This window comes from Marmota marmota, unplaced genomic scaffold, assembly GCF_001458135.2.
Source record: "Marmota marmota marmota unplaced genomic scaffold, marMar, whole genome shotgun sequence".
NCBI classification, from domain to species: Eukaryota; Metazoa; Chordata; class Mammalia; order Rodentia; family Sciuridae; genus Marmota; species Marmota marmota.
In genome coordinates this window covers 28,147,418-28,172,970 of record NW_025999968.1, presented here as the reverse complement: position 1 = coordinate 28,172,970, position 25,553 = coordinate 28,147,418, and the positions used below count along the sequence as shown (strand labels likewise).

Below are 25,553 nucleotides of genomic sequence, written 5' to 3'. Positions count from 1 at the left end.
TGAGGCAGAACACCATGGGGAAAAAGTATGGTAGAAGAAAAGGGACCAAAATATGGTCATCACCAGGAAGCAGAGAGAGAGAGGGGGGGTGAGGTTGGGGGGGGAGACTGACTTCTCACCATGGAGAAAATATATACCATAAAGGCAAACCTCCAAGTACCTCCTCCAGCTACACCCTACATGCCTACAGTTACCACCCAGTACATATCAAGGGGTGACTGTACTGATTAGATTAAGACTATCATAACCCAATCATTTTACCTCTAAACGTTTTGCATTGTCTCATACATGAGGTTTCAGGGGACACCTAATATCTAAAACACAATAGTTTATATTGATATTTGTAATGCCCATTTGAAATATAGAGTTTTCACTTATTGGCATTGATGTTACATCTCTTTCTCTGATCTAAAAAGTAATGAAGTCTTCATTCAAGTCAGTGAAGATGCAAGAAGGAAGACACAAGAAAATTTCATCATAGAATTGTTCCCTCATATCCCAAAGAGCTAAATTCAAAGCAGATGGTTTATAAGATTAGTATTAAAGTCAGTGGAAATTAGGAATACTTCATCTATTCCATACTCTTTTCCATTCTGCTTTCAGATGGTTAATATTCTGGTAAAGAAGTCAAAGAGTTCTACTGCACAGAGATGAAAGACTTATATGTATACACTTGGAAAATGTAACAAAAATGTCTGAAATCTCACATGAATAGAATCATCAGTTTATCAACATAAGAGCAAATGGCTTATAAAAGTCTTTCCTGTTTTCTAATGGACTGAATGATTTTAATCAGAGGGTGGAACAAATGCTTACCTATAAATCCCTATCAAAGAGAAAGATAAGTCCAAGGCAATTTCAGCACAATGAAATTCTCAATTTTTATTTCATTATACTGTGTACTTATTTCTTAAAAACTTTAGTATCAGAGGAAGTACTAAAATTAAGGTCTATATGGCAGAAAGGAAAATTGAAAATATCACAAAATACTTTGTAAGATTCAATGTTTATTTTTTTTTAATGTGTACCTATTCCACATGTAATGGAACCTGGCCTGCTCAGAATCTTCCAGAAAGAGTAGCACAAACACTGATATTCAAAAACTGTTAAATTATCTCCTGAACACTTACTATATCTACTTTGTAAAAGCTGCTCAACTGACTAGTCCTGTTCTGCATTACCTATGTAGCATTTTTATTGTTTTTAAATTATTTTTAGTAATTATTCAACTGGCTTTTTATAAAGTTTAAGCCTGAGCATATACATTTATCAAAATGCACCTCAGATGAGTAAATATTAGACCAGTCTGGTACCACCTAGTGTATGGTGAATTTTTTTTCTCTCCTGTGTTTTCGGTGTGCATTCTAGCACATATTTCTTGTTCCTGAGTCTTTATACTTCTACCTCTGTTTTATGATTTTTAGAAACCTTTCAGTCACAGAGAACTGAGGCCCACTCATGCTGATTCTCAAAATGGGCTTACTAAACACAGGTGCCAGAAATCATGTCTTAAAGGAGCAATCCAAGGCACCAAGGCACCTCCAGGTACCTTGGCAGCTTCATCTGACACCTGTCTCATCCCTTTTTCATTTTCTTTTTAGCTTGGCATCAACTGTGTACCTTGTAAGACTCTTCAGCTTCAGGTCACTCAGTGCGCACAGTCTCTCAGTTAATGGAAACACACTGTTAGAATCAGACTTGTCCTTTGCAAAGCAGGACAGTCATATTACATACAAGGGTGGGGGGTGCAGAGGATTAATCAAATAAGTTTTATGGTAACATATCTGAGTAGGGACACTTATCAGGGATTTTACTAAAGGAGGAGGATATTTTCCAGATGATTGTGTGTGTGTGTGTGTGTGTGTGTGTATGGGGGGATGTTGGTGGGGGGTTAAGTAACTAAATTAGTCTCATGAAAGATATTCATATGGGCTGGGGATGTGGCTCAAGCGATAGCGCGCTCGCCTCGCTTTCGTGCAGCCCAGGTTGGATCCTCAGCACCACATACCAACAAAGATATTGTGTCCTCCGAGAACTAAAAAAATAAAATAAAATATTAAAATTCTCTCTCTCTCTCTCTCTCTCTCTCTCTTTAAAGAAAAAGATATTCATATGGGAATTATGTGATATAGTTAGAATAGTCTTGTTTTGTTTTTGCTGTATATTTTTCCTACTTTAAATGTGAAATAACTAATAGTCTCATGTATTTTACATTGGGAATTGTTTTTCTTGTAAAACAAAATAAGTCAGTATTAGATAACTTGAAGATGTATCTTTAAAAATATCACTTTTTAGAACAGTTTGTTGTGCTAATTTTTTTTTTTTGAGAGAGAGAGAGAGAGAGAAAGAATTTTATTTTATGTGGTGCTGATGATCTAACCCAGCGCCCCGCGCATGCCAGGTGAGTGCGTTAGCGCTTGAGCCACATCCCCATTCAAAAAAATTTTTGAATGCCTTCTAGCCAGGTAAAAAGGACAAGGGACATGCAAAATAATAATATCATTGTGTAGTTTAAAAAATATTATTTTTTGTCTTTTGTTTCTTAGAATATACAACATGCATTTTTTTTAAACAAAAATAAACTTCAGAATGCCTATAAAATGTAAAGTTCTGTAGGAGGTAATGGCTTCCCCATAATTACCAGAGAAAATCAAGTCCACAAAGAGAAGACAGGAAGGAAACAGACAATCCAATATAAGGTGATGAATTTTAATATAAATACAGGACATTTTCTGTGCCCTCATCTTAGTTCAGGATATTAAAACAAAGAACCATCAACTGAGTGTGTTAAACAACAAAAATTTATTTTTTACAATTCTAGCAAAGAGAAGTCCAAGTTCATGGTAGCAGTGTGGTCCAGTTCTTGATGAAGGCCCACTTCCTGGTTTACAAATGGACCAACTGTGGTTATATTAGAATATATACATTCTGGCAGAGACTAGAGTGAGAGAAGCTCCCTAGTGTCTTTTTTTCTGAAGGCCCTCTTCCCATTCATGAGGATTTCACTCTATAAGCTGATTACCTCCCGGATTTCTCCTTCTCCTAACACTATCACAGGTAGGATTCAGGATTTAATATATGAATTTGGGGGGAATATAAACATTCAGTCCAAAGCACCTTACTACATACCAGACCCTATTCAGAGTACTATCTGTATACTCATTCATCTATATTTGTATTATAATTCTGCAAGTCAGGTTCAGTTATTATCATTACCATATTAAAGATGAAGAATTACCAGCACAGAGAAATGGCATCACTTGTTTACCTCAGTACATGATAAGGACTGTGCTGTTCTGAACTTGGTATCAAATGCTTTTACTGAGTAGATAATTTATATGAGCATGACAAGGAGCGGTATATGGATGATTTTAATGAAAGTAATTAGATTATCTGGCACAAGCTTATTCCTGCATCTACATTGTTTCTATTAAGATTCTTCAATTTGTAATATATGTACAAGGAGTCAGCTCCTGATTATAAGCTTCATGGTGCCTTCGTTATATATTTTTTTGAACTCTGCATGTTGAGACATTTTTAACTAGACCTTGCTGCACAGAACCTCCTGCCATTTGTGAGCTTAGCTCATTAAATATTTGTTAACGGACTGAGAAGTCTAGTATCTGACCCCCCAAACTTTGCATTCCAAAGACTTAGGAATGAAGAAGCTAATTGGAATCTAATTTAAATTCTGAAAAACTCATTCAATGGTAACATATGGATTTCTCCCTTCACAGTTTATCCTTCATTATTTTTAGTGAATTCCTTCTCATTCATATAATTCACTCATTGTGTCATAAAACCTAGAGAGCATCCATGAAATATGCACACTAACTCTTAGTATGCCATCAGATTTATTACTCAGAAAATATTTCTCCAAACTATATTCACACCAATAAGCTCCTTTTTAGATTCTTTGTCATTTTATTTTCTTTAGTAAATCTAATAATATGATTAGAGTTGCTCAGATAATCTTCCATCTCAAGGTTTTATTCATTTCTGATTCATTGTGTCTATTATTAAATCCAGCTGTTGATGTTTTTGAACAAACTGATTTCCGAATTAACTCTACATTGTGTTCTCTAATAACCCCACTTCAGTATTACCATGGGTTGCTCCCAATTTACTTTTAGATAATTAAAGCCTCTCTTTATTTCTATCTAAGTTGCCTGTTTTATTTCCCAGAACACAAGGATGTGATTTCATTCATGTTGCTCTAGGGGTCTAAAGTTGATAATCATTTTTCTACATCTGCCCTCATCAGTGTCTGCTTGCAATATATGTTGCTATATCCCCACCCCTTGGCTTCTGCTCATTAGCATTCACATTCCTACTGATATATTATGTTTTTCTGCCACAAGCCATTTCTTGTTGTTTTCCTATAAAGTCGGTACCTTTGCATCAGAATTGTCCTAATTTCCCTAGCATATTAGATATTTTCCCTATTGACTTGTTTATGATGATTATTTACATATGAATGCATCTGCTTCAGAACTGATGACACCTTTTACTGAAATATGAATATATATATGTATATATACATATATATATTCTCAATATCAGAATAAGCAATTTGCAAGTGAATATAGGGAGAGAAGAAAATGTAGGTCATCACACAAAAATCCCTGCTTGTTTTTCTGTTATTTTCATGATGGAAACTAGAAAATTTATACATTATTTGTTAAATCAGAACAAAGGGAAAGTGGTTTAGAAAATTATCATATTCAATATATTCTAACAGAGGTTTACTTTTAGAATTATATACTTATAATTATGCATATGTATCTGAATATGTACCTATGCAGGTATAGGTATACTTTAAATTTGATATGACTTTGGGTTTATACTCTTAAATACTTTATTTTAATACTTAATTACTTAAGATTTTTTTTTTACCAAATATGTATGTCTTATATGACAAAATCAAGTAATAGAATTTTTGAAGAATATGTAGAATCACTAGTTTTCTGTTTATGTAGATTTAGAACTAATGTGTCTGGTATGAGTTTCCTGGATTTTATTAATCTCCTTTAATAAAATACCATTATTTTATGGATGATAAATATGTAAATTTCTCAGGAAGAGTATGTCATTAATAGTTTTATTGTGAAATAGGAATTGGACTATATAGTTAATGCAGGTAGGAAATTTCTCTAAAAGTCACTATCTTCTTATAATTCTTGGATCACTTTGTTGTTTAACAACTTTCCTACCTAATTGTATAGTTACCAAAATAGTAACATCTATACTGAAAAATCCATATTCTTGGAAGTTAAGAAAGTGTGCTTTAAGATTGTACAGATTAATTTAATGCTACCTAGTAATATAAAAACACTTAATTTCTTGGAAGCACCCAACCCTCAACACTTCCCCACAATTTTTACTAAGCAAAAAACCTAACTCCATTTAGTTTAGCTTCTTTAAAAATGTGTATTAGTATATTTTGCCTTTTCAAGAATAAGACTTTCTTTGTTCTTTTAAATAACTCTCTAATAATATGTACTTGACGGAATTAGATTTTAAGTATCAGTAATCCAGATTTTCCTCTTACATGCCAACTCTTTTTACCATGTAGAATAATATCACAAGAATCCCTATTACCAGATGTGAAGAGTTTCTTGGAAAGCTTTTCTATTTTACAACAGGGAGAGTTGGGAAAATAATTTCTTAAAACTTTAATGCTCCAATCGCCTGCTAGTAGGGAGCTGAGATAGTAAGTAGAAGGTTTTGAGCCTTGATTTGAGACAGCCTAAGAAATCCAGGCTTGTGAAGAGGACTTAGAAGTTGACATTGGATGTCCTGAGACTTTTCTTTACGGTACCTAGAGTGTTAAATGTTTCCTATACTATAGGAATCTTAATTTTTTAATATATAAGAAGAATCCAGATATAAAAACAAAGCTATTTTTAACAATCACCACAAAAACATTTCATCATGAAAGCACAATCTTATGATGTTTTTCTTAATATTATTGACAATACAAAAGTGACAAGGAAACTGTGTTTCAGGGGAAGATTGAATAGACCTACTTAAAATATATACAGAGGTTGAATGTAGAAAAATTTGAAAAAATGAGGTTGAATATATAGGACAGTTTTGATATGAAGAGTCTATATTTTCTTTATATTGTTTCTGTTTTACTACAATCCTCTCTATCTTTTAGAATCTAGTGTTTTTCCTAATTCAATTATCAATTTTCATGTATCTCAGTTTAAGTAATCCTATGGTATTTATTTTTAATCAATGAGAATAAAAAAACACTAGTTGTAAGATCTTTTCATACTTTTCAGTAAGAAGATCCATTTCTAAGTCACTGAAGTTTTCAAAAACATATTGTAACCTTTACAAATACTTGATATTTTTCAATTTAATTTTGACCTTTAAGTTTATAATTTTACCAATGCTTCTGGTTCTCAGTTTTCAAAACCAAGCATTAAGCTGATCAGTTAAAACCGCTGTCCTGTACTAAATAGTGATCACTGTATTGACCTGTTCCTTAACATAATATTCTGTTTAAATTTTAAACAACAACAAAAAACAATTGTGACTGTTTCTTTTAGTCTTTAAGCAAGTGAAAGCATTTTCTATACTTTTCTGTACCCGTCAGTGAAAAATGTCAACGTGAGCCAGCGACATTATATTACACTCTTTGTTTGTATGTTTTGTTGCTTTACATACAAGGTTTTCCTTATAGTTTATTTCTCCCTAAGAGGCGGCACTTTGTTAATACGGCTGTGTACAATTTTCTGACAAGTGCTGAACCTATGCTAACAAAAAATGGTTCTTATTTATGATGTGTCAAATTACTGTTCTGAGAGTAGACCTTTTAGGTTGCATTCAGCCTTTAATTTGACTGAATTTAAATGGCATAAAATGCCTTTTAGTTGGGCCTTGGCTGGCATATTATATATCTCATTTCAATGAAAAACATTCACATGCAAATACGGTTTGTTTGGAGTGAGGACAAATGCGACTATCATGACTGATGAAGGCTTTTGATCACAGTTCTACACACTGAAACCTTGAAAAAGAAGAGGCTATTTGGACTGGCATCTGCAATCCCATGAATTATTTAGTTCACATTATTCATAAATCTCTTTGAAGAGGAGGTTTTATGAGGTTTTAAGGAGGAGTCGTCTTAGTTTTGTTGCCAGTTTCAATGTATGCTGTAAGTTCCTGCCTGCATAGGACCACTTTCTTTAAACGCTAAGTCTTCCCTAGTCTGGAAAGTGTGTTACTCTAGTACACTAGCAAGTTAATCTTGTAGCTCTTAGGAAATGGAATCACATGCCCATTCCTTCTTTACTTCATCTACCAGGATCTATTACTATAGAAAAATGAAATAAGTATAATTTGGAGCATTTCATGCTGAGTATATGTAGAAGTAGACTTTTCCACAAAACACATTTTCTATTTCAGCTTCACAGCAGAGCAATCTGAGCACACTCCTTCCTCTCAACACCATGAATCCCCTTTCCTTTGGGCCTTTGCATTGAAGTTGCTGTCTGCAAAGGCATATCTTGCCCCAGATTTCCAACCAGCTTCGTCTAGCTGGGGAATTAATTTTTTCAAAATTTAATCCCACACTGTTGACATAGCCCTAGTTTTACACTTAAGTTCTTTTTGAATTACTTCTCTACATAGTTGTTTTCTTTTCTACAGGATAAAATCTCCCATGACAGGGACTAGTAGTAATCACATTCTTTGTCCAAGTACATCATTATTCCTATAATTTATACTGCACGTTCAATAAGGTTCAATAAGTGGCTCTTAGATTATCTTAACTTGAATTATATTCAAATTATATCTCCAAAATGGAAAAATGGATATATTTTGTTTTCAGTTTAATACAAAGAACTATAACTTCAAAATTATTTCCACATCTGAGCCATTGTGAGAAGTTTAATATTAGGTAGTACTGTGGGAAAAAAAAAAATCTTCCATTCATTGATCTTACATTGGCTTTTGGCTAGCACAGGGTGTGACTCATGTTCAGGCCTTGTTTTGAGAGTGTGAATCAGAATCCTCATTTATAGTTTGCTCACTTTAATTTTTAAGCAATATTGTCTACTGTTAGAGTCTGTAAACAAGTCTGCATGGCGCCTGGCATTTTGCCAGAGGGAGTGGTTTGTGAAGTAACGCCAGCGAGCCATTAAGTGTGGAGATTCCTTATTGGTTGACTGCTGTATCTAGTTTATGTTAATTAAGATAAGCTGTGTGGAATGTACAACTATCCCTCCTGTCCTACAATAAACGGTTCCTACTCCTGCTGTATCAGTCTTCACAAGTTGCTTGTCACCCTCCCGGTTATTATGCTGCAGCCGGACTGCGGCAATCTACATTTTAAAACTAATGAACAGTTGCAGTTTATGATTCTAAATAACTATCTCAGCCTTTCAATTTAGAGTTCACAGTATTTAACAATGCTGGGAAGAGAGTTTCAGTACATAATATTTAACAGTATCTTCCCACTCTGAGGATTCTCTGATTATCTGAAATTATCCCAGGTGGGATTTTAGGCTTAACAGTAGATTCAAATGTAAACAACCTGAATAAATTTAGTTACAGTTTGACTATTTAAAAATCCTGAGAACTTTTCTCTCATAAATATAATTTTCTGTAGATTTGTGGGATTTGTCAACATATTTATTAATATGTACACATAAACTGGTTTGTAAAATTATAAAGTGACATTGTGACACAATATTTACTTTCCAAGATAGATAGACTATGTAATTCTATAGATGAGATAAGCCAGAACAATGGCTACTGAAAATCAAGAGTTATGGTATAAGGGGAAGATTCCTGTGTTGGGACTTGGAAGCTTTCGAAACTTCTTAATCCTGTTATCAGTGACTTGGTATTACTGAGAAAATTTCTTACTGTCCCTCCAGCCTAAGTTTCCCCATATTCAGTTTGGAATTAACAGTGCCAGATCTTAGAATTTTTTGTGACTCCTTATGCAATCATAGATGTGGAAACATTTCATTTAAAAGCATTACATTGCTTGTCAAATTGTGAGATTTAATAATATTAATTAACTCTACAAAATTTATGGTAGATCATTTTCTGTAAAGGAAGGTTACTTATTAAAAGAATGTATTTTTAGTTTGATTTAATGAAGTTGTTAATTGTTGTAGGCTATTTACTTTTATCAAATGCACATTTCTAGATATCTTTGGTATGCTTAAATAGGTCTTTCAAGGTAATGGCCTACAAAGTTATTGTTAGGTTTCATTATGAATGTGGCTGTTACAGACATTAAAACTCAAAGTAGCGGGGCATGGTGGTGCACGCCTATAATCCCAGTGGCTCAGAGGGGAGCCTGAAGCAGGAGGATCACGGAATCAAAGGCAGCCTCAGCAATTTAGCAAGGACCTAAGTAACTCAGTGATACCCTATCTCTAATTAAAATATGAAAAAAGGGCTGGGGATATGTCTCAATTGTTAAATGCCCCTGGGTTCAAACCCTATTACCAAAAAAAAAAAAAACCAAAAAACAAAAAACAAAAAAACAAAAACACACACACACAAAAAACAAACAAACCTCAAAGTGGAAGGTATCAGTTTAAACAACAGCAACAAACAAAAAGGATAACCATCTAACTTCTTCACGATTGGGTATTTTATTAAACTGTGAACTATTGTATATCATAATCATTATCTTTAAAAGTATATGTTGGTAATCTGATAATTCTATGTAGTATTTGATATATAAAATGTCATGATGATATTAGAAGCAAAACTAGAATCTATTTTACCTGTAGCACAATATGATGCCATCTCCCCACTTGGTTGCCATAGCATTTTTTAAATTTTTAATTATTATTTTCATATGTTTTTTATATGTGGCAGTAGAATGTATTTTGAAGTTATACATATATGGAGTATAATACCTCATTCTTCTGGTTGAGGTGATGTAAAATTACATTGGTCATATAATCATATATGTATATAGGATAATAATGTCAGACTCATTCCATTGTCTTTCCTATTCCCATTCCACTTCCCTTCCCTTCATTCCCCCTTTGTCTAATTCAAAATACTTATGTTCTTCCCTAACCACCTCTCCCACCATTATGAGTTAGTATCTGCATATCAGAGAAAATGTCTGGCTTTTGTTTTTTGGGGATTGGCTTATTTCACTTAATATGATATTTTCCAGTTCCATCCAGTTACTGGTGATGGTCAAAATTTCATTCTTCTATATGGCTAATAACCAATTGGTTGTATATACCACATTTTCTTTAGTCATCTGGTTGGTTCCATAGTTTGGCTATTGTGAATTGAGCTGATATAAACATTGATGTGGCTGCATTACTAGTATGCTATTTTAAGTCCTTTAGATTTAAACGGAGGAGTGGGCTAACTGGGTCAAATGGGGGTTTCTTTCATTCCAGTTTTTCTGAGGAATCTGTATACATGAAGTAGCATTTAGAGATACTCAGAAAATGAGCACACAGAATATACTCTGCATCATTTACATATCCTGATATCTCTCTCTCTCTCTCTCTCTCTCTCTCTCTATATATATATATATATATATATACACACACATACATATTTTTTTCTCCTTTCAGTGACAAATTTCATTTTAACTGTAAGTTCAGACTACTTGAATCCAATATTAATATAAAATAGTGATACTTGTTTTCATGAGTGAAACATAATTGTTTTGTGTTCATAATTGCTTTAATTTAGAGTTTCTTCTAAAATATTTACCCTGTTCTACAAAGGAGAGACAGTTCATGACATTCCAAGATATCTGTAACCTAATTGGCTTCCACATATAAAATATGAAGTGGCTTGTTTAATACACTGTAATTATGTAGTTTGTAATTACAATTGTTTTCATGTGTCTGCAAATCCCTATGTCATTTTGACATTATATTTTAATAATGGACACTGTTTGAAATAACTTTTCCCCAAGTGCTCTTTTAGGCAAAGTTTGTGATAAATTTTCCAGAAAATTTTCCATGAAGTTACTGTGCAGAAGATTTTGCTAGTGCACCAAATAGATTTTCTGAAAATGAACTCTTAAGACCATTTTCCATTATATTTCCATATGACCCAAATAATGTTACTTATAGGCATTTTACCATAAAGGGCAGACTACATTAGGGCACTCCTTCCCTCACAATATTGAAACAACCACATAAATAAAGTTCCACTCAGAGAATGTTTGACTCAGATAAAAAGTTCAGACCATAAAATTATGTCCTCCAAAAATTATTCTTGTTAATTAACATTGTATTTGACACAGAAATATATATATATATATATATATATATATATATATATATATATATATATATGCCAAAACATTTTGAATTAATNATATATATATATATATATATATATATATATATATATATATATAATTTACACATAGCTTTTAACATAATTTTTATAATATGTATTTAAAAATTTTCATATGATCATAAGATGGGCCAAACTATGACATACTAAATACATGCTTTTTAATTGTCTTGAAATACATTTTTGACAACTGTATTATACTGCTAAAAAATGTCACATATGTTGCTTGTTTTTGTGGATTTCAAATTGAGATGTAGCTATAGGGGATCCTCAATTGCCCAACATCCAATATGCCTTAAGTAAAATATTGATTATATTGTTTAACCATAGTCTATAACGTAAAATTCACTTTATGATTAGCATTACTGTATCAATCAAGATAGAATAATTCCTAGTGGCCCAGAACTAATTAACTTAATAAAATAAATTATACAAAAATCACTGACTATATGAATATGGAATAAAGGTGTTAAGTAGAAAGCAGACTGTATCAAAAGGAGATGCCTCAGAGGTTCTCCATAACAAAATTTTCACTGCTACCAAAATATTAATAATTACTCATCTGTTCATAGTTGAATTAATAATGTCATTTCTTGTTCTGTCACCTATAAAGACATGAATAATGCATCTATATGTTATGAAACCTAATCATAGTATATTACAATAAAATAATTGACCATCTTGTCTAAAGGATTTGAAAAATGACATTTCTAAATGAGTGCATTCCCCTCCATTTGGTTTCTAAAAGTTGTGGAAAATAAATAAGAATTTAAGTGATCCTTGGATCACCATTCCTTAGTGTATGCTGTGCCTGAGCCCTTATAGTGTTTTAAGGAATCATTTTACCTGAAGTGAAAGTCACAACAAGATCAGAGAAGTAGCAGTAGAGAATTGGACATGGTGGCTGATGCACAACATCCTGGAGGTCACCTTTCATCTTGCTCTAGCTCCTCACTGCAGATATATGCTAGAGGGCAAAAGCAAGCATTTCTTAAGGTATATATGCTTATGCATGGAGGAGCTTGACCTTGCCAGCTAAAATGATTACCTTTTGATGTCCTGGGATTTAAACGTGTTACCTGAAGACACATTGAAGGAGATTAGACAGACTCTTGAAAATTATTCCTACCCACATTCTCTCTTTGCACAACTTTTCCAGATTTAACCTATTAGGTAGTAATTAGGAATGTAAGAACATTTACTTTATATTTCATTCATGATAATTTTATTGAACATGATAAGACAAATCAATAGCACATGGTCCTGAGTTTCATACCTATTTATATTTAGTGATATTTCTTCAGTAAATAGAATTTAGTGAATTTTACATATTTCCCTAGAGTCTATATTAGCTGCATATGGAACTATCTCATTTTATACCAGTGTAGCAGTCAATAAATACCTTTAATGGGTGATACTTTGGTTCTCTCATTGAAAATAATTGTCATCACTAATACACAGTCCAGCAATTATTCTTTCTAGAAAAAAATTAAAAGTACTAAATTATCGATGATATAGTAAGAACTCAGAAAACTTATATGTGCATATGGTTACACAAAATAGTATTCCCTATCCACACATACAAAAGCAACAGTACACATAGAGAGAACATTATGTTATATATATTTTTTCATACTACCTTCAACCATAGATTGAGAACTCTTAGTATTGGGTACCATCTCACCACTGATTCTACATGACAATAAAAGAGTTTTGGTGGCTCAAAAATTGTTCAAACAAGCATTTTCAGTTACCAGGATACAACTGTAAACCCATAGAATGCACACTTGCAAGAGTGAACTCACATAAACTACAGACTTTGGGTGATCATGATGTGTCAATGTAGAATCATCCATTGTAAGAAATGTTCCACTCCACTGGGGGAGTTGACAGGTTTGGCTATGCACTTGTAGAGACTGGGAGCATATGGGAAATCCCTGTACTTTCCTCTTAGTTTTGCTATAAATCCAAAATAACTCAGTAAAACAGTCTTATAAAAAAGTATTCAAGTGAACACATATAATTGCTTTACTGTTTCACCACTGCTAATATGGGCACAGAAATATTATTTACTTTGCATGCGCTTAAATTGGTAAAATGGAATGTATTTTGAAATACAGTAGGGAATAAAAATTTTAATTAGAGTACTAATTCAGCAGAAAATTCTGAAGGTATTATAGCCCCCAAATAGAAAATGTTACCAACCTCACTGATTTGGGGAGTTATTTTTAAGGATATGTTTATCAACACTTCTTCCATCTAATAGTGTACCTGTAAATGGCAACATGTAATTAAGTACATATATTAAATCTTTCAATTAAATTTGGCTGCTGATGATCTGGGGAATAACATGAAATAAAGTAAATTTTCAATAATATATTTTGTTCAGTTATAGATTTTAGATATTTCTAAAACAGTTTCTTGGTTTAGTAGTATTAGGTACCATCTCACCACTGATTCTACATGATAATACAAGATTTTTGGTGGCTCAAAAATTGTTCAAACAAGCATTTTCAGTTATCAGGATACAACTGTAAACCCATAGAATGTACACTTGCAAGAGTGAACTCTTAAATAAAATACACATCAAAGGTTGTCCATGTACTCTATGTATTGAGACCCTTTTATGTCTGTAGTTTCTCCAGGCTTCCATAATATTATATAGCTGAGATATCTAAGGTTTTTCATTTATTTTATAGTATCCTCTAAAGGCATGAGTTTGAATCCTATTTTTGACTTGAAAATCTGTATGTATACTTACTGGGGCAAAAGCCATATGCTGTAGGGAAGTATGAATTGTAAGAAAGAGACTTAGAAGTTGCAGTGACTCATGACATTTAAAGAGATTTTTCACAGCAAAAAAAGAATAAATATAGAAAAAGATAGTAGTAAACTCAGTCTTAGAAGCATAGAAATAGTGGAGAGAAAAATATTAATGCTGAATAATATTTTTGATACATATAATTAATTTTGAATTTATAGACTGCAGGAGCATCGAGAAGAAAAAATTATATATTTTATTTAATTCTCAAAATACACATGAACAAAGTATTTGAAAGTTTACAATGCTTTTATATTGCATCTTTCTGGAAGTAAAATGATTATATGAGAGAATGAATTACTAAGATTTCATGGTTTTAAGATAATTTAATAAAATTACTTCAGTGTTACCTATTTGACTTATGCATACTATAAATAATTTACTCACAAGATAAATTGATCACATCCTATATAAATATATGTAGATAACAAATACTATTTTGTTTAATACACACTATCATATTAAACCGTATTAAGGGAAAATGATAATACTTACAAATAAAATATACCTAGATTTTTATTTGAATTTGTAAAGGATTTTAAACAGTTTTTATTATCAAAAATGTAAGACATTTAAATAAATATGAAGAAGTAATAAATATTACAAATTCTAAAATTATTTTGAAACAAGTATCAAATAACAGATAACTTGTTATAATTATTTAATTTTATAAACAGATAATGGCTTTAAAATGCAGTTACAATATTATCTCATCTAAATGTTAGTAACACACTAACCTAATATAATTCCAGTGTTCAAATTAGGATCCAAAGAAGTCCACATGTGACAATTGGTTGATTTGTCTTTCTTCTTTTCTTTTGGCATGGCTAGAGAATGAACTCAGGTTTTGTGCATGACTCTACCCTTGAGCAGTATCCCCAGTTTTCAGGTTCTTCCTTCAATTGATATTTTTCCCTGGAATGTATTTAATAAGTGAAAAAATAGCCAAAATTTTATGTGGTTTCAAAATTAAATATCTAACTAATTACATTGATTTGACATATTTTGTGTCCCTGCATTTATTGGACAACTGAAGTTTAATATAGAGACATGATTCTATCTAGGTTTGTTTATTTTGGCAAAATCAATTAAGTGGGTTATGTTTTTCTATGTGAAAGTATAGGGGTTGGTTATTTCTTTTCTAATCCTGGTAATCATTACCCAATTATAAGAATTTGTTAGGGCTGGGAATGTGGCTCAAGCGGTAGCATGCTTGCCTGACATGCGTGCGGCCTGGGTTCGGTCCTCACCTCCCCTACAAATAAAGATGTTGTATCTGCCGAAAACTAAAATAAATAAATATTTTTTTTTAAAAAAGAATTTGTTAGGGATTACAGAATGGTAATTTTCTAATTCTATTATTTTTAATTTACTTCTTGGTTGAACTATTTTTATTAAAAGAAATTTCTGCTTATCAAACTTTTTTGTCCATCGGGGTATAACTTCAATAGAAAATACATTTTGCAAAACATTTTGAACACCATTTTCACACTTTTTTTCCTTGTATGAAATTTGTATGGTTATTAAAAAATAAAAACTTGTGAAACTAAATTAAAGTCACACTTTTCTAAGTCTTTTGATATTAATGAGCCTTAGGGAAAAAAATTCTAATGTTTAGATGATGATACTTGATAGTTCAGTAAGATGTTATTTTAAATAAGTTTAAGGTAATTAGTGAAAAAATGTGTTTTACTCTGTGGTAGAGGTGATTGGAAAAAACAAAAAATAGAAATAAAAGTAGGTGGCTATCTAATTCTACAAGGCAATTTTTATTTCCATATCTTGAAACACTTAAATATTGTGGTATTGATACTGTAGATGTGCTAATACTGCCTCTTTTCAAATTATTTCCTTCATTTTTAAAAAGACAAAAAAATAATCTGGTATTGATTAGCACTACTAATATGCCACATCAAATTATAACATTTTGACTTAGTGGATTTAAAATACATATGTTCAATTAGTGTGGCGTTTTAGTTGTAAAATTGATATTGTAGAGTTTTATAATACAGAGAAAAGCATTTGTCCTTTCTCAGCTACAGTTTGTAATGTTTTGGATCCCTTCATTTTATTGTATTTCCTCTAGGAAGTAGTGGCAATGCCATTCTCATTTATTTCTATATTTTTTTCTATGCACTCTCAAAGTAATGTTTTCATATTTTAAAACTTTATATTATACTATCTGCCAATAGCAATGTTTTGCTTTGTTTTGATTCATTGCAGATATATTTGGAACAAAGGAAACAGCCCACACAACAAAATATTAAATCATAAATGTCAGAAAACTCTATCTCTCCTTAGTCTAAACTCTTAAATTCATTACCTATTTTTAAAAGAAATAATGGTCCCTTATCTATTACTGTGCACAGGAAAGGAATAATCAAAAACAGAAGACAAAAATATCAAAATATTTCAAAAACATTCTACATAATCATAAAATTAAATGATCCATAAGATTTATGGATCTTAGTATCAGCTATCTCTAAATAAGCATTAGTTATGTTTTTACTGACTACTTATTAAATGTATCATTAATAAATGACTGCAGATATACTTTGAAGGCAACAATAAATCCTGTAAATTTTATGTTTTACACATATCACAAATACTGATAAAAATATGACAGATAATTTTAACATAAGAAATAAGAAATATGGGCTGGGGATGTGGCTCAAGCGGTAGCGCGCTCGCCTGGCATGCGTGCAGCCCGGGTTCGATCCTCAGCACCACATATAAACAAAGATGTTGTGTCCGCCGAGAACTAAAAAATAAATATTAAAAATTCTCTCTCTCTCTTTCCCTCCCTCTCTCACTCTATCTTAAAAAAAAAAAAAAAGAAATAAGAAATAAAAGAATAGGGGAAGTGTGACTAGGTAGGTAAAATTCAAGGCATGTAAAATTTGTCTAGTCCCTAACCATGCCTCCATGTCCTATTCAAAGTTCTTGAGATTCATTTTGAGAGAGATTGTTTTAGAGTTTCCAATTCTCCAAACACTTATAAGAGAGAGAGACCTCTTATAAATAGCTAGACAAGCACATCCCTCAATGGGACTTATTAACCAAATGGGTAACATGATGAATTAATTTTTTACTTTTTGATTCTTTGTATTAGAATTTTTAGGGAGTAGTGTTAGTAATATAATGACTAATATTATCTAACTACTCAGCATTCATATGTAAATAGTGAAGATAAGTTCATTACTCAGATGATTTTTCTTCAAACATTATTCACACAAGTTTTCACATGATGAATATTATGATTATTTTCATTTCTAAATTTAATATTATAACTAATAATATCTGAAAAACTAGTGTGAACCAATGTAATGCTCTAATTTCAACTTGCTACTTGCATTATAAAAGTGAAGAATTGTTGATGTCATATCTAAAACTTTTCTCTGGTCAAAATATCTTTAATTCCTTTCTTTCCATTTTAACTATGAACAGTTAAATTTGCATTTTTAAGGTAATTTTCAGTCACTTTTGGGTGGTGTGCAATGTGCACTTTACAATTGACTTATAATTGGACTGTGCTGACAATGGAAAATCTTACAAGTATTGAACATGACATTCATGACAGTATTGCTGTCATCTTGGCTTCTTTTATTGAAAATGCAGAGAATTATAATTGGGCTAACAAGCCTGGTAGCCTGGCCTCTTTCCAATTATATTAACCAGCCTAGTCTAGCATTAGCTGCCTGAACACACAAAGAAACAGGCCTAGAGCTTTTGTTTTTCTTTCTATTTTATTTTGGTACTTGCCCAAGAATCTAAGAAAAAAATCTTCTGCTTTCATGTAATGTTTGAGAATGTTTGATAATTTTTCTCCACCCCACCAAGAAATGTAAACACCTACGTTTTCTATCTTGATTTCACTGATTTTGGATAAGAGATTAATTCTAATAAAAGACTAGTTGTATTTGTTATGTATGAGAAATTATTATCTTAAAATAATAATATCAATCATTATCTTAAAATGTTATAAGTTTTTGGCAATTTTTCTTTGAATTTATTCTAATTCATTCTAAAGATTTTTTTAAGTGGTGGATTGATTTCAAAGTGAAATTTCTCTTCACATGAACCAATCAACGTATTGACACATTACTGTATCCTTTGACTTTCGGCAAGTAATGTAGCTTACTGTATAAGAGAGTGTTTTGTGAAATGTTAGAAGCATTACAAAGAAAATGATTAGCAGTTAAAAATAATTTCTAGTGTTTATAATTCTAAAATATTCTAAAATTTTATCCAAGAATTAAAAACGAAATTTTTAATTGAAAATTAAATACTTAAGAAAAATTAATTGAAATAGTTTTTGGTTTAAAACATCTAAGTTTGTAGCATGTCACCTATTAGGAATGTTAGATTCTATACTCGTTTTATTCTCTTTTTCTGGTTTCTTAAGATTTCAAATCATTAGCTTACTATTACATTTCTTTTCCAAATATTCCCAAACCTTCTCTCAAGATATTTAAGATCTTTAGTCAATTGTTTTCTGTATAGAAATATGAAAACAACTTGAAAATTTGTCCTATAGACATTAAACATCACTATAGCACAGAAGGGATATTCTGTAAGGATCTGTGTTTCAGAATTAATATTAAAAAATACTACAAGTCTATAATAAGAAATAGTCCTTCAGACAAACTGTAAGCACTACACAATTATTTTAAAAAGTGAGTCAGAACTCTATGTATTAACCTGAAAAAAAAATGTGGGAAAGCAGAATACAAAATAATATGTACAGTATGATCTTGTTTTTGAAAATAAAAGACAAAAAGTACATGTTTGTTACTGAGTTTTATAAGAACTTCAAAATTTGCAATTAAAAATAACATTAGTGTTATTATTTTTATTTATTTATTTATTTATTTATTTTTTTATGTGGTGCTAAGGATTGAACCCAGGGTCTCATGCATGCTAGGGGAGTGCTGTACCTCTGAGCCACAATCCCAGCCCCAACATTAGTGTTATTTTTATGTTTCTAGTTTAATGGGATCTGTTCACATTGGCCATCTTAGAAGCTGACAATGGAGGAGAGGGGTTTCTGTTTACTTTTCTCTGTCTCCTCTGGTTTTTTAGATATATTTCAAATTTGTATTTAAACAATGAAGCAGTCTTATTTCCTTCATTAAAAAGGCGTACGTTACTTGGTAAAAGAAAATTTTGAAATTTTAGATTTAATATTACATAATCTAGTGTCTCCAGTGGATTATTTAGTTGTTATAAATTATAGCCTAATAATTACTAAAAATGTTATGAAACAAATAGCAGTTAAATTTTTGATCTTTGAGTTTTTTTTAAAGTTCACAGTAACATTGTAAATCATTCTTCTTTTCCAACCACCTACTTATATTTAAAGTTGTGCAATAAACAGCTTGAGTGGGTTTAAGAAAAGGACTTAATCCAGGTTTCTTGATATAATTTTAATTTCATTTAAGTGTTTTGTTTGGAAAATATTATTTAAAATACAATAGTAAGATAGTGTTTGTTATCCGTGTTTGAAAATGAATTTTCCCATAAGGAAAATTTAACTAACTTTCTCAAGTTTTTTTTTTTTTTTTTTTTTTTTTTTAGTTCAAATACCTTGGAAAAATGAAGTGTAAATTAAAAGTTTCCATTCCTACTTCATGGGTACTAAATCCAAAATCTAAATTAAATTGCACTAAAGGTCAGTCTATAGAACTAGAGACTGTATATTTCCCAATTAAAGGATGGGCTACTTCATCTTTAATATCCTTTAGCGAGTGAAAAAACACTCCCTCCTCTTTCAGTCTTCATTATCAAATAATATCCAATCAAAGTAGAATATATCACTTCAAAAGTGTTTAGAGGTGTCTAATTATGCATTTTGACTAGGAGTCATCCTTTGAGTTAGCAACTGTCCTATAGGACTAATTAATTTAATTTCCTCATTAAATTTATTTCTGCCCCAAATAGTGTTTACTACTAGATATAAATAAGCTTCAATTTCTACCTCTTAAGGGAATCATGCCAATTAAAGTAATGAAGTTTTCAAGTTTCATAGCTATATAGTCAACCATGTACCAAAATAGCTGGGGTTTAATGGATCATATAATTTGAGTTGGGTTTTGTTGAAGAACTGATGCTTGCAGTTTATTAAGTGACCTCGTTCCTTAAATACAAACACCACAGGGTGGAATCTTCGTGAACAGATTCTGGGATTTGATACACCTAGGCTAGAATTCTAAACTTGCTTCATTTGTGCTCTGTCACCTTCAGCAGGTAACTAGATAATTCTAACTTTCATTTTCCACACCTATGAGGCACAAACATCAAAACTTAACTCTCCAAGTTGTCATCATCATGTGTAAGATGTAGGGAAAGTGTGAGACATCAGGCTCAGCATTTAGTAAAGCATTCAGTAAATGAAATGACCTGCCCTTGTGATTAATTCATACTTTTTGGTTTACGATTTAATTGTTAAACGGTATTAAACATATTTAAAGTGTGAAGCATGCCTGTAATACCAATGAATCTAGAGGCTGAGTCCAGAGGATCCTTAGTTTGGGCCCAGCCTGTGCTAACTTGCCAAGACCCTGTCACAAAATAAAAAAATAAAAAGGCGTAGGGATATATCTCAGTAGTAGAGCACATTTGGATTCATTCCCCAGTACACTCCTCTGCAAAATAATAGCTATGTATGAATAACTTTTTATTGATTATCGTTTAAGTTTTAGAACTAAGAAAAACATAGAGAAAGAAGTGTGTTCCTTAAGAGTTCGGTGTCTTGTGGTGTTTCAAGTTCCACCTCCCTATTCGGCCTCCTGTCTTACTTTCTTACTCGTGTGTTTCAATCATATACTAATGAAGTATAACAATTGTCATTTTCTTTGTTATAGGTTCTCTTGATATAAAGTATGTGGGTAATATAAATGCACTTTTCAACTTAGTACTAATAGCATCTCTGTTTTCTTGCTAACTAGAAAATCTGTCTAATATCTAATATTTGTTTCTTCTTCTTGTGCAACCTTTCCTTGGTACCAGCTGCTGCTTCAAAGAGTAAAGTTAAAGGTGAGCCCATGTCCATTTTGCATGGTTATGGTGATTCACTTTTCTGCTTATTCCAAGTTCTCTTAAATGATAAAATCTATTCTGTTGGTGTTAATGCTATTTTAGTGCATGAATACTATTTATAAATTACCCAAAATGCATGTATTTCACCCATTCGGTTTTTGATATATGTCTGTTTGCATTGTTGTTTTTAAGTTTGTTTTCTAGTTTTGTTTTTCATTTTATTTCATTCTGAAATGTGCTTTCATGTGCTAATATTTTGCCTGTTGACCTTAGCTTCCTTAATAAAATTGAGAATTAAAAAAAATATGTCATTAGTAAAGCTTGAGGAAAGTCACAAAATTCTGTATGCCTTCATATAACTATTTGAAAAGGAAATTAAATCCTCTAAAAGATGAGTATTATAAACAGTTCGGGTTATTTATTATTTTTTCTTCTATTTCGAGATTGTATTAAATTTGTGTTTGATAGTAACCTGAAAACGTATTTTCATAAGAAAGGATGCACTTGTCTAAAAACCAAAATATCTTCCTAAAAGCCAAAAATCTTGTCTTAATGTGTCTAAGGTTTTTTGAATTGGAAAAAAATTCAAATTATCTATCTATATAATCTGTGTATCTACTTATGATAGTATGTACTAGATTCATAGTTCATATGATTCAATTTATATTTCCCATAGTAATCTATTCACTGTTTGTAAAGTTTTTTTTTTAATGTTTATGTTTCTCAATTAGCCAAAAAGCATTATTTTATTTTACGTTTGTCTTTTAGGTCCAAGTCCTAGTTTTATGCTTAGTTTTAATATAGTAACTTAGGCCTACTTTTGAAGTGTTAACTTCCTCCTGTTGATAAAGCTTAGTATTTACTTTAGAACCCATAGTTTCCTAGCAATGTATTTGTCGATAGAATACTAAGTGTAAAAGAGGGGTTGGCAAATTATTGTCACCTCCATGCCTTGTGTAGGTTCTTGTATCAGAAAATTTGGTAGAAATATTAGCCAATCTTTACTGTAGTAATTTTCTGTCTCAATTTGAAAAAAAAATTCATAGAACAATTAATGTATGTTTATAAATTAATAAACATAATGAATTCATATAATAAAAGGTTAAGAAGTGTTGTTTCAGAAATGAGGCATTAAGAAAAATGTAATAATAATGTGTCAATGGTGGGTAAACACATACATAGAGAGACAGAGATTCTTACTGAAATCTGGGTAATACTTTATGAATAAGGTTGAATATGAACTTGATCTTAAAAGATGATTAAAATGTATATAGAAAAATGAGTAAAAAACAAAGAAGATTAGAGCCAGGTACAGTTATGTACCCCTGTAATCCCAGTGACTAGGGAGGCTGAGGCAGTTGAATTAAAAGTTTGAGACTAGCCTCAGCAATTTAGCAAGTTCCTAAGCAACTCAGTGAGAACCCTGTTTCAAAATAAAATATGAGAAGGCCCAGGGATGTGGCTCAGTGGCTAAGTGCCTTTGTGTTCAATATCTGGTACCAGCAACAAAAAAAAGGAGTAAGAAAACATATATAAAGCTAAGGAAGCAGGGGTGATTGCAGTCTATTTCAGTAAAGTGAGAAGACATTTTGAATGAGCCCTGAGTTTTTAAAAATAAATGGAGAAAGTAAATTTGAAGATAAAACAATAAGGAATGGAGTGAGCATGAGTCATTGCTGCATTGATTCCATAAACCTCTAGCAATAATCACAACTATGTTCACTTAATAATTCTCAAATATAATTGCAACTAATTGAAAATATAAATTAAAATTAATTCAAATTATAGAGGTTACAAAGTTTTAAATACAGGAATTTTTTTTTCCATTGGATGATGATACCATAAATTATTCCAGAGGTTCGATGTCTTCTGCTGGCTAGAATTTTGCAATGCAAATATATTTTTGTACACAGATTAATAATTCCTACATCTTTTTTCCTATCCTTACACATATGTTCATTGTCTTTTTATCTCTATTCACTTGCATTCAGAGGGCTTTCAGACATAGTTTATCCCATGCCTGTCTCTTTGCATGTGCCAGTTATTATCAAGCAAGAATAATACTTTTTAGAATTAACTGCACCTCAATCAGAAATTTAAATTTTATTTCTAACCATTGTTTGAGAAAGATATATATTATTCAAAGGTAATAGATTGAACTCTGCAATACTTTTACTGTCTAATTTCTGTGTCAAGGTAAATTGTCTTTAAACAGGAATAAAATTTGGATGCTGAAAATAGAACCCAAGTAATGTAAAAGTGGATGGTTGCTTAAAAATAGTTCTTTTCTCTGACCCAGACAACTTACTTCCCAGCAAATCAAGGGAAGTTCTGGGAAGGACCACATCTCATTCACTTTATAAAGTCTTGGAAAGGTGGGGAGATTCTGACAGAATGGAGAAAGGAATGTATTCTCATTATTTTCAAAATAGAAATGGTGTCATTCCATAAACCATAGACTAGTGAATTCAACATCAACATCCCAGTAAGGAATTTTAAATAAGGCTCCTATAGTAGTTGTTTGTGGGTGCTTAGATTAAAACAGAGTTCACTAGGAGTCAGCTAATAGTTACTAGTAATGGCATAAAAGACTACCCTAATTTTCCTCCTTTTTTTTAAATACTGGTTACCACTATTGCACAATAATATAAACATTGCATATGTAAATTTTATCAAATTATGTCGCAACTGATTATCTTCATTGGTCAAATCCATTGGTGGATTGACAATCAGCATATTACTTATTTCTTTTCTGCTGAATATATATTGCTTCTTTTGATTTTCATTTCCCTTGATCTCAGTGTCTCTGTACACATTAGATTTTTCAAAAATATTTTTGACTCTTTCTCTCTTCTCTGTTTTATTCTGAAGCAGAGACATCCTTGAGATTACGTCTCTGATCCTTGAGGAGATCATCCATTGCAGTGTTGGCTCAGATCTCCACAACTCCTTTGAAAAATACACTTCATTTCATACAAAATAAAGGAAGCAGCCATTTTCTAGATGGTTGTGTACCCACCAGCAACCCTTGCCCACTGCTGACTGGCAAGCCAAGAATAAATTACCCAATCACACTGCTTCTCTGAAATCTTAAGTCTGAGAAAAGGAAAGGAGAGAGGGGAAAGGTGAAAAAGACAGTAGGGTGAAGGAGAGACAGTTGATCAGATAGGTTATTCTCCATGGCTATGAATTCTGTGTGTGGACTTAAAAAGATAAACTAAATCTAGAGAGAGGAATGAAGCAAGGTTGTATAAAAAGAAAGAGGAAAGAATACCCTAATTGTGCCCAATCCCCTTGTTCTAAAGTATGTCTAGGCTCTGTTTTATCCCTGTATTTTGGGTCTATGAAACGGCTTTATTTTAGCTAAGCTTTCTAGACTGATTTCTCTTTCAAACAATCCAAAGAGAACCAGTTGGTATAGTTGTCTTCTTTCTTTACAGTTTTCTTTGTTGGTTTTGATGATTACTTTTCTTGGCTTCATGTCACCTACTGAGCTTTTGCCTGCTATTCCCTCATTGTGCAGAACACTTCCCCTTCAATATTAAAAGCATTATGCTTATTTTGCTTTGCAAATCTGAATAGTCTGGATTTGCTGTCTTCTCATAACACCAAATTTCTCTGATTTTCTATGTTTATAAGATTGGGAACTTCTTTCATTTCTACTCACTAATAGCTCTCACATTCGTTTAGGTACCAAATAGTCCTGGTTGGATTGTATCCCCATCGTATCCTCTTCCTCAAGTCACTCATTCCTCAGAGCTTGTCTGGAGTCATTTCTAACTTGTTTCCCGCTTTAGTTCTCCATACTCTACAATCTATTTTACATATGTATATCTAGCTGAAATTTAAATAAGATCATCAATGTTTTGCCACTTAGAAGAAATGGGCATCTGAGAGTTTTCTTAAAATGTCTTTGTGTAAAATAATTTTGTTTCATTCTATAATAAATTTATAAAAATATAACAAATGTATTACGCTGCTTAATATTGCTCCAAGATCTTACAAATTTTAAGCAGTTTTAACTCAGTAGAAATAGGAGGAGAAGGAAGATGGCGGCGAGGGGAGTGCATTGCCCCCGTGTACTGCTTCACTGTGTGGGAGTATGACAAGTCAGGACGGCTAAAGGATATCTTGTTAGGAATTTCCAGCAATAGTGGGGTGCTCCGGAACCTGGAGGAAGGATTTCCATCGCATGAGGATCGGCTACGGGGACTCAAAAGCGAGAGGTTTGTCGCACGGAGGGTAACACTGCTTATTAAGCAAATCGCCCCGCGGCTAGAGTTTGCAGCGCGCGCTGGGATAGAGACACAGGGTTACAGCGCTGCAGTTTCTGCCAGCCGCGCAAGCACCGTACTCAGGGCTGAATTCTGGGTTC

At 32.0% G+C, this 25,553-nt stretch overlaps 1 protein-coding gene across 4 annotated transcripts in view; it reads left to right on the top strand.

Moving 5' to 3' along the window:
* Cadm2 (cell adhesion molecule 2) overlaps positions 1-25,553 on the top strand; it is a 1,008,835-nt gene that overhangs the window by 676,548 nt on the left and 306,734 nt on the right. For 2 of the 4 annotated variants that reach the window (XM_015478644.2, XM_048803504.1), the window contains exon 2: positions 21,149-21,175. The exons of the other annotated variants lie outside the window; for them this stretch is intronic. In XM_015478644.2, coding sequence (XP_015334130.1) covers positions 21,149-21,175 — 27 coding nt within the window. The remainder of the gene's footprint in view (positions 1-21,148; positions 21,176-25,553) is intronic. 4 annotated transcript variants of the gene reach the window in all.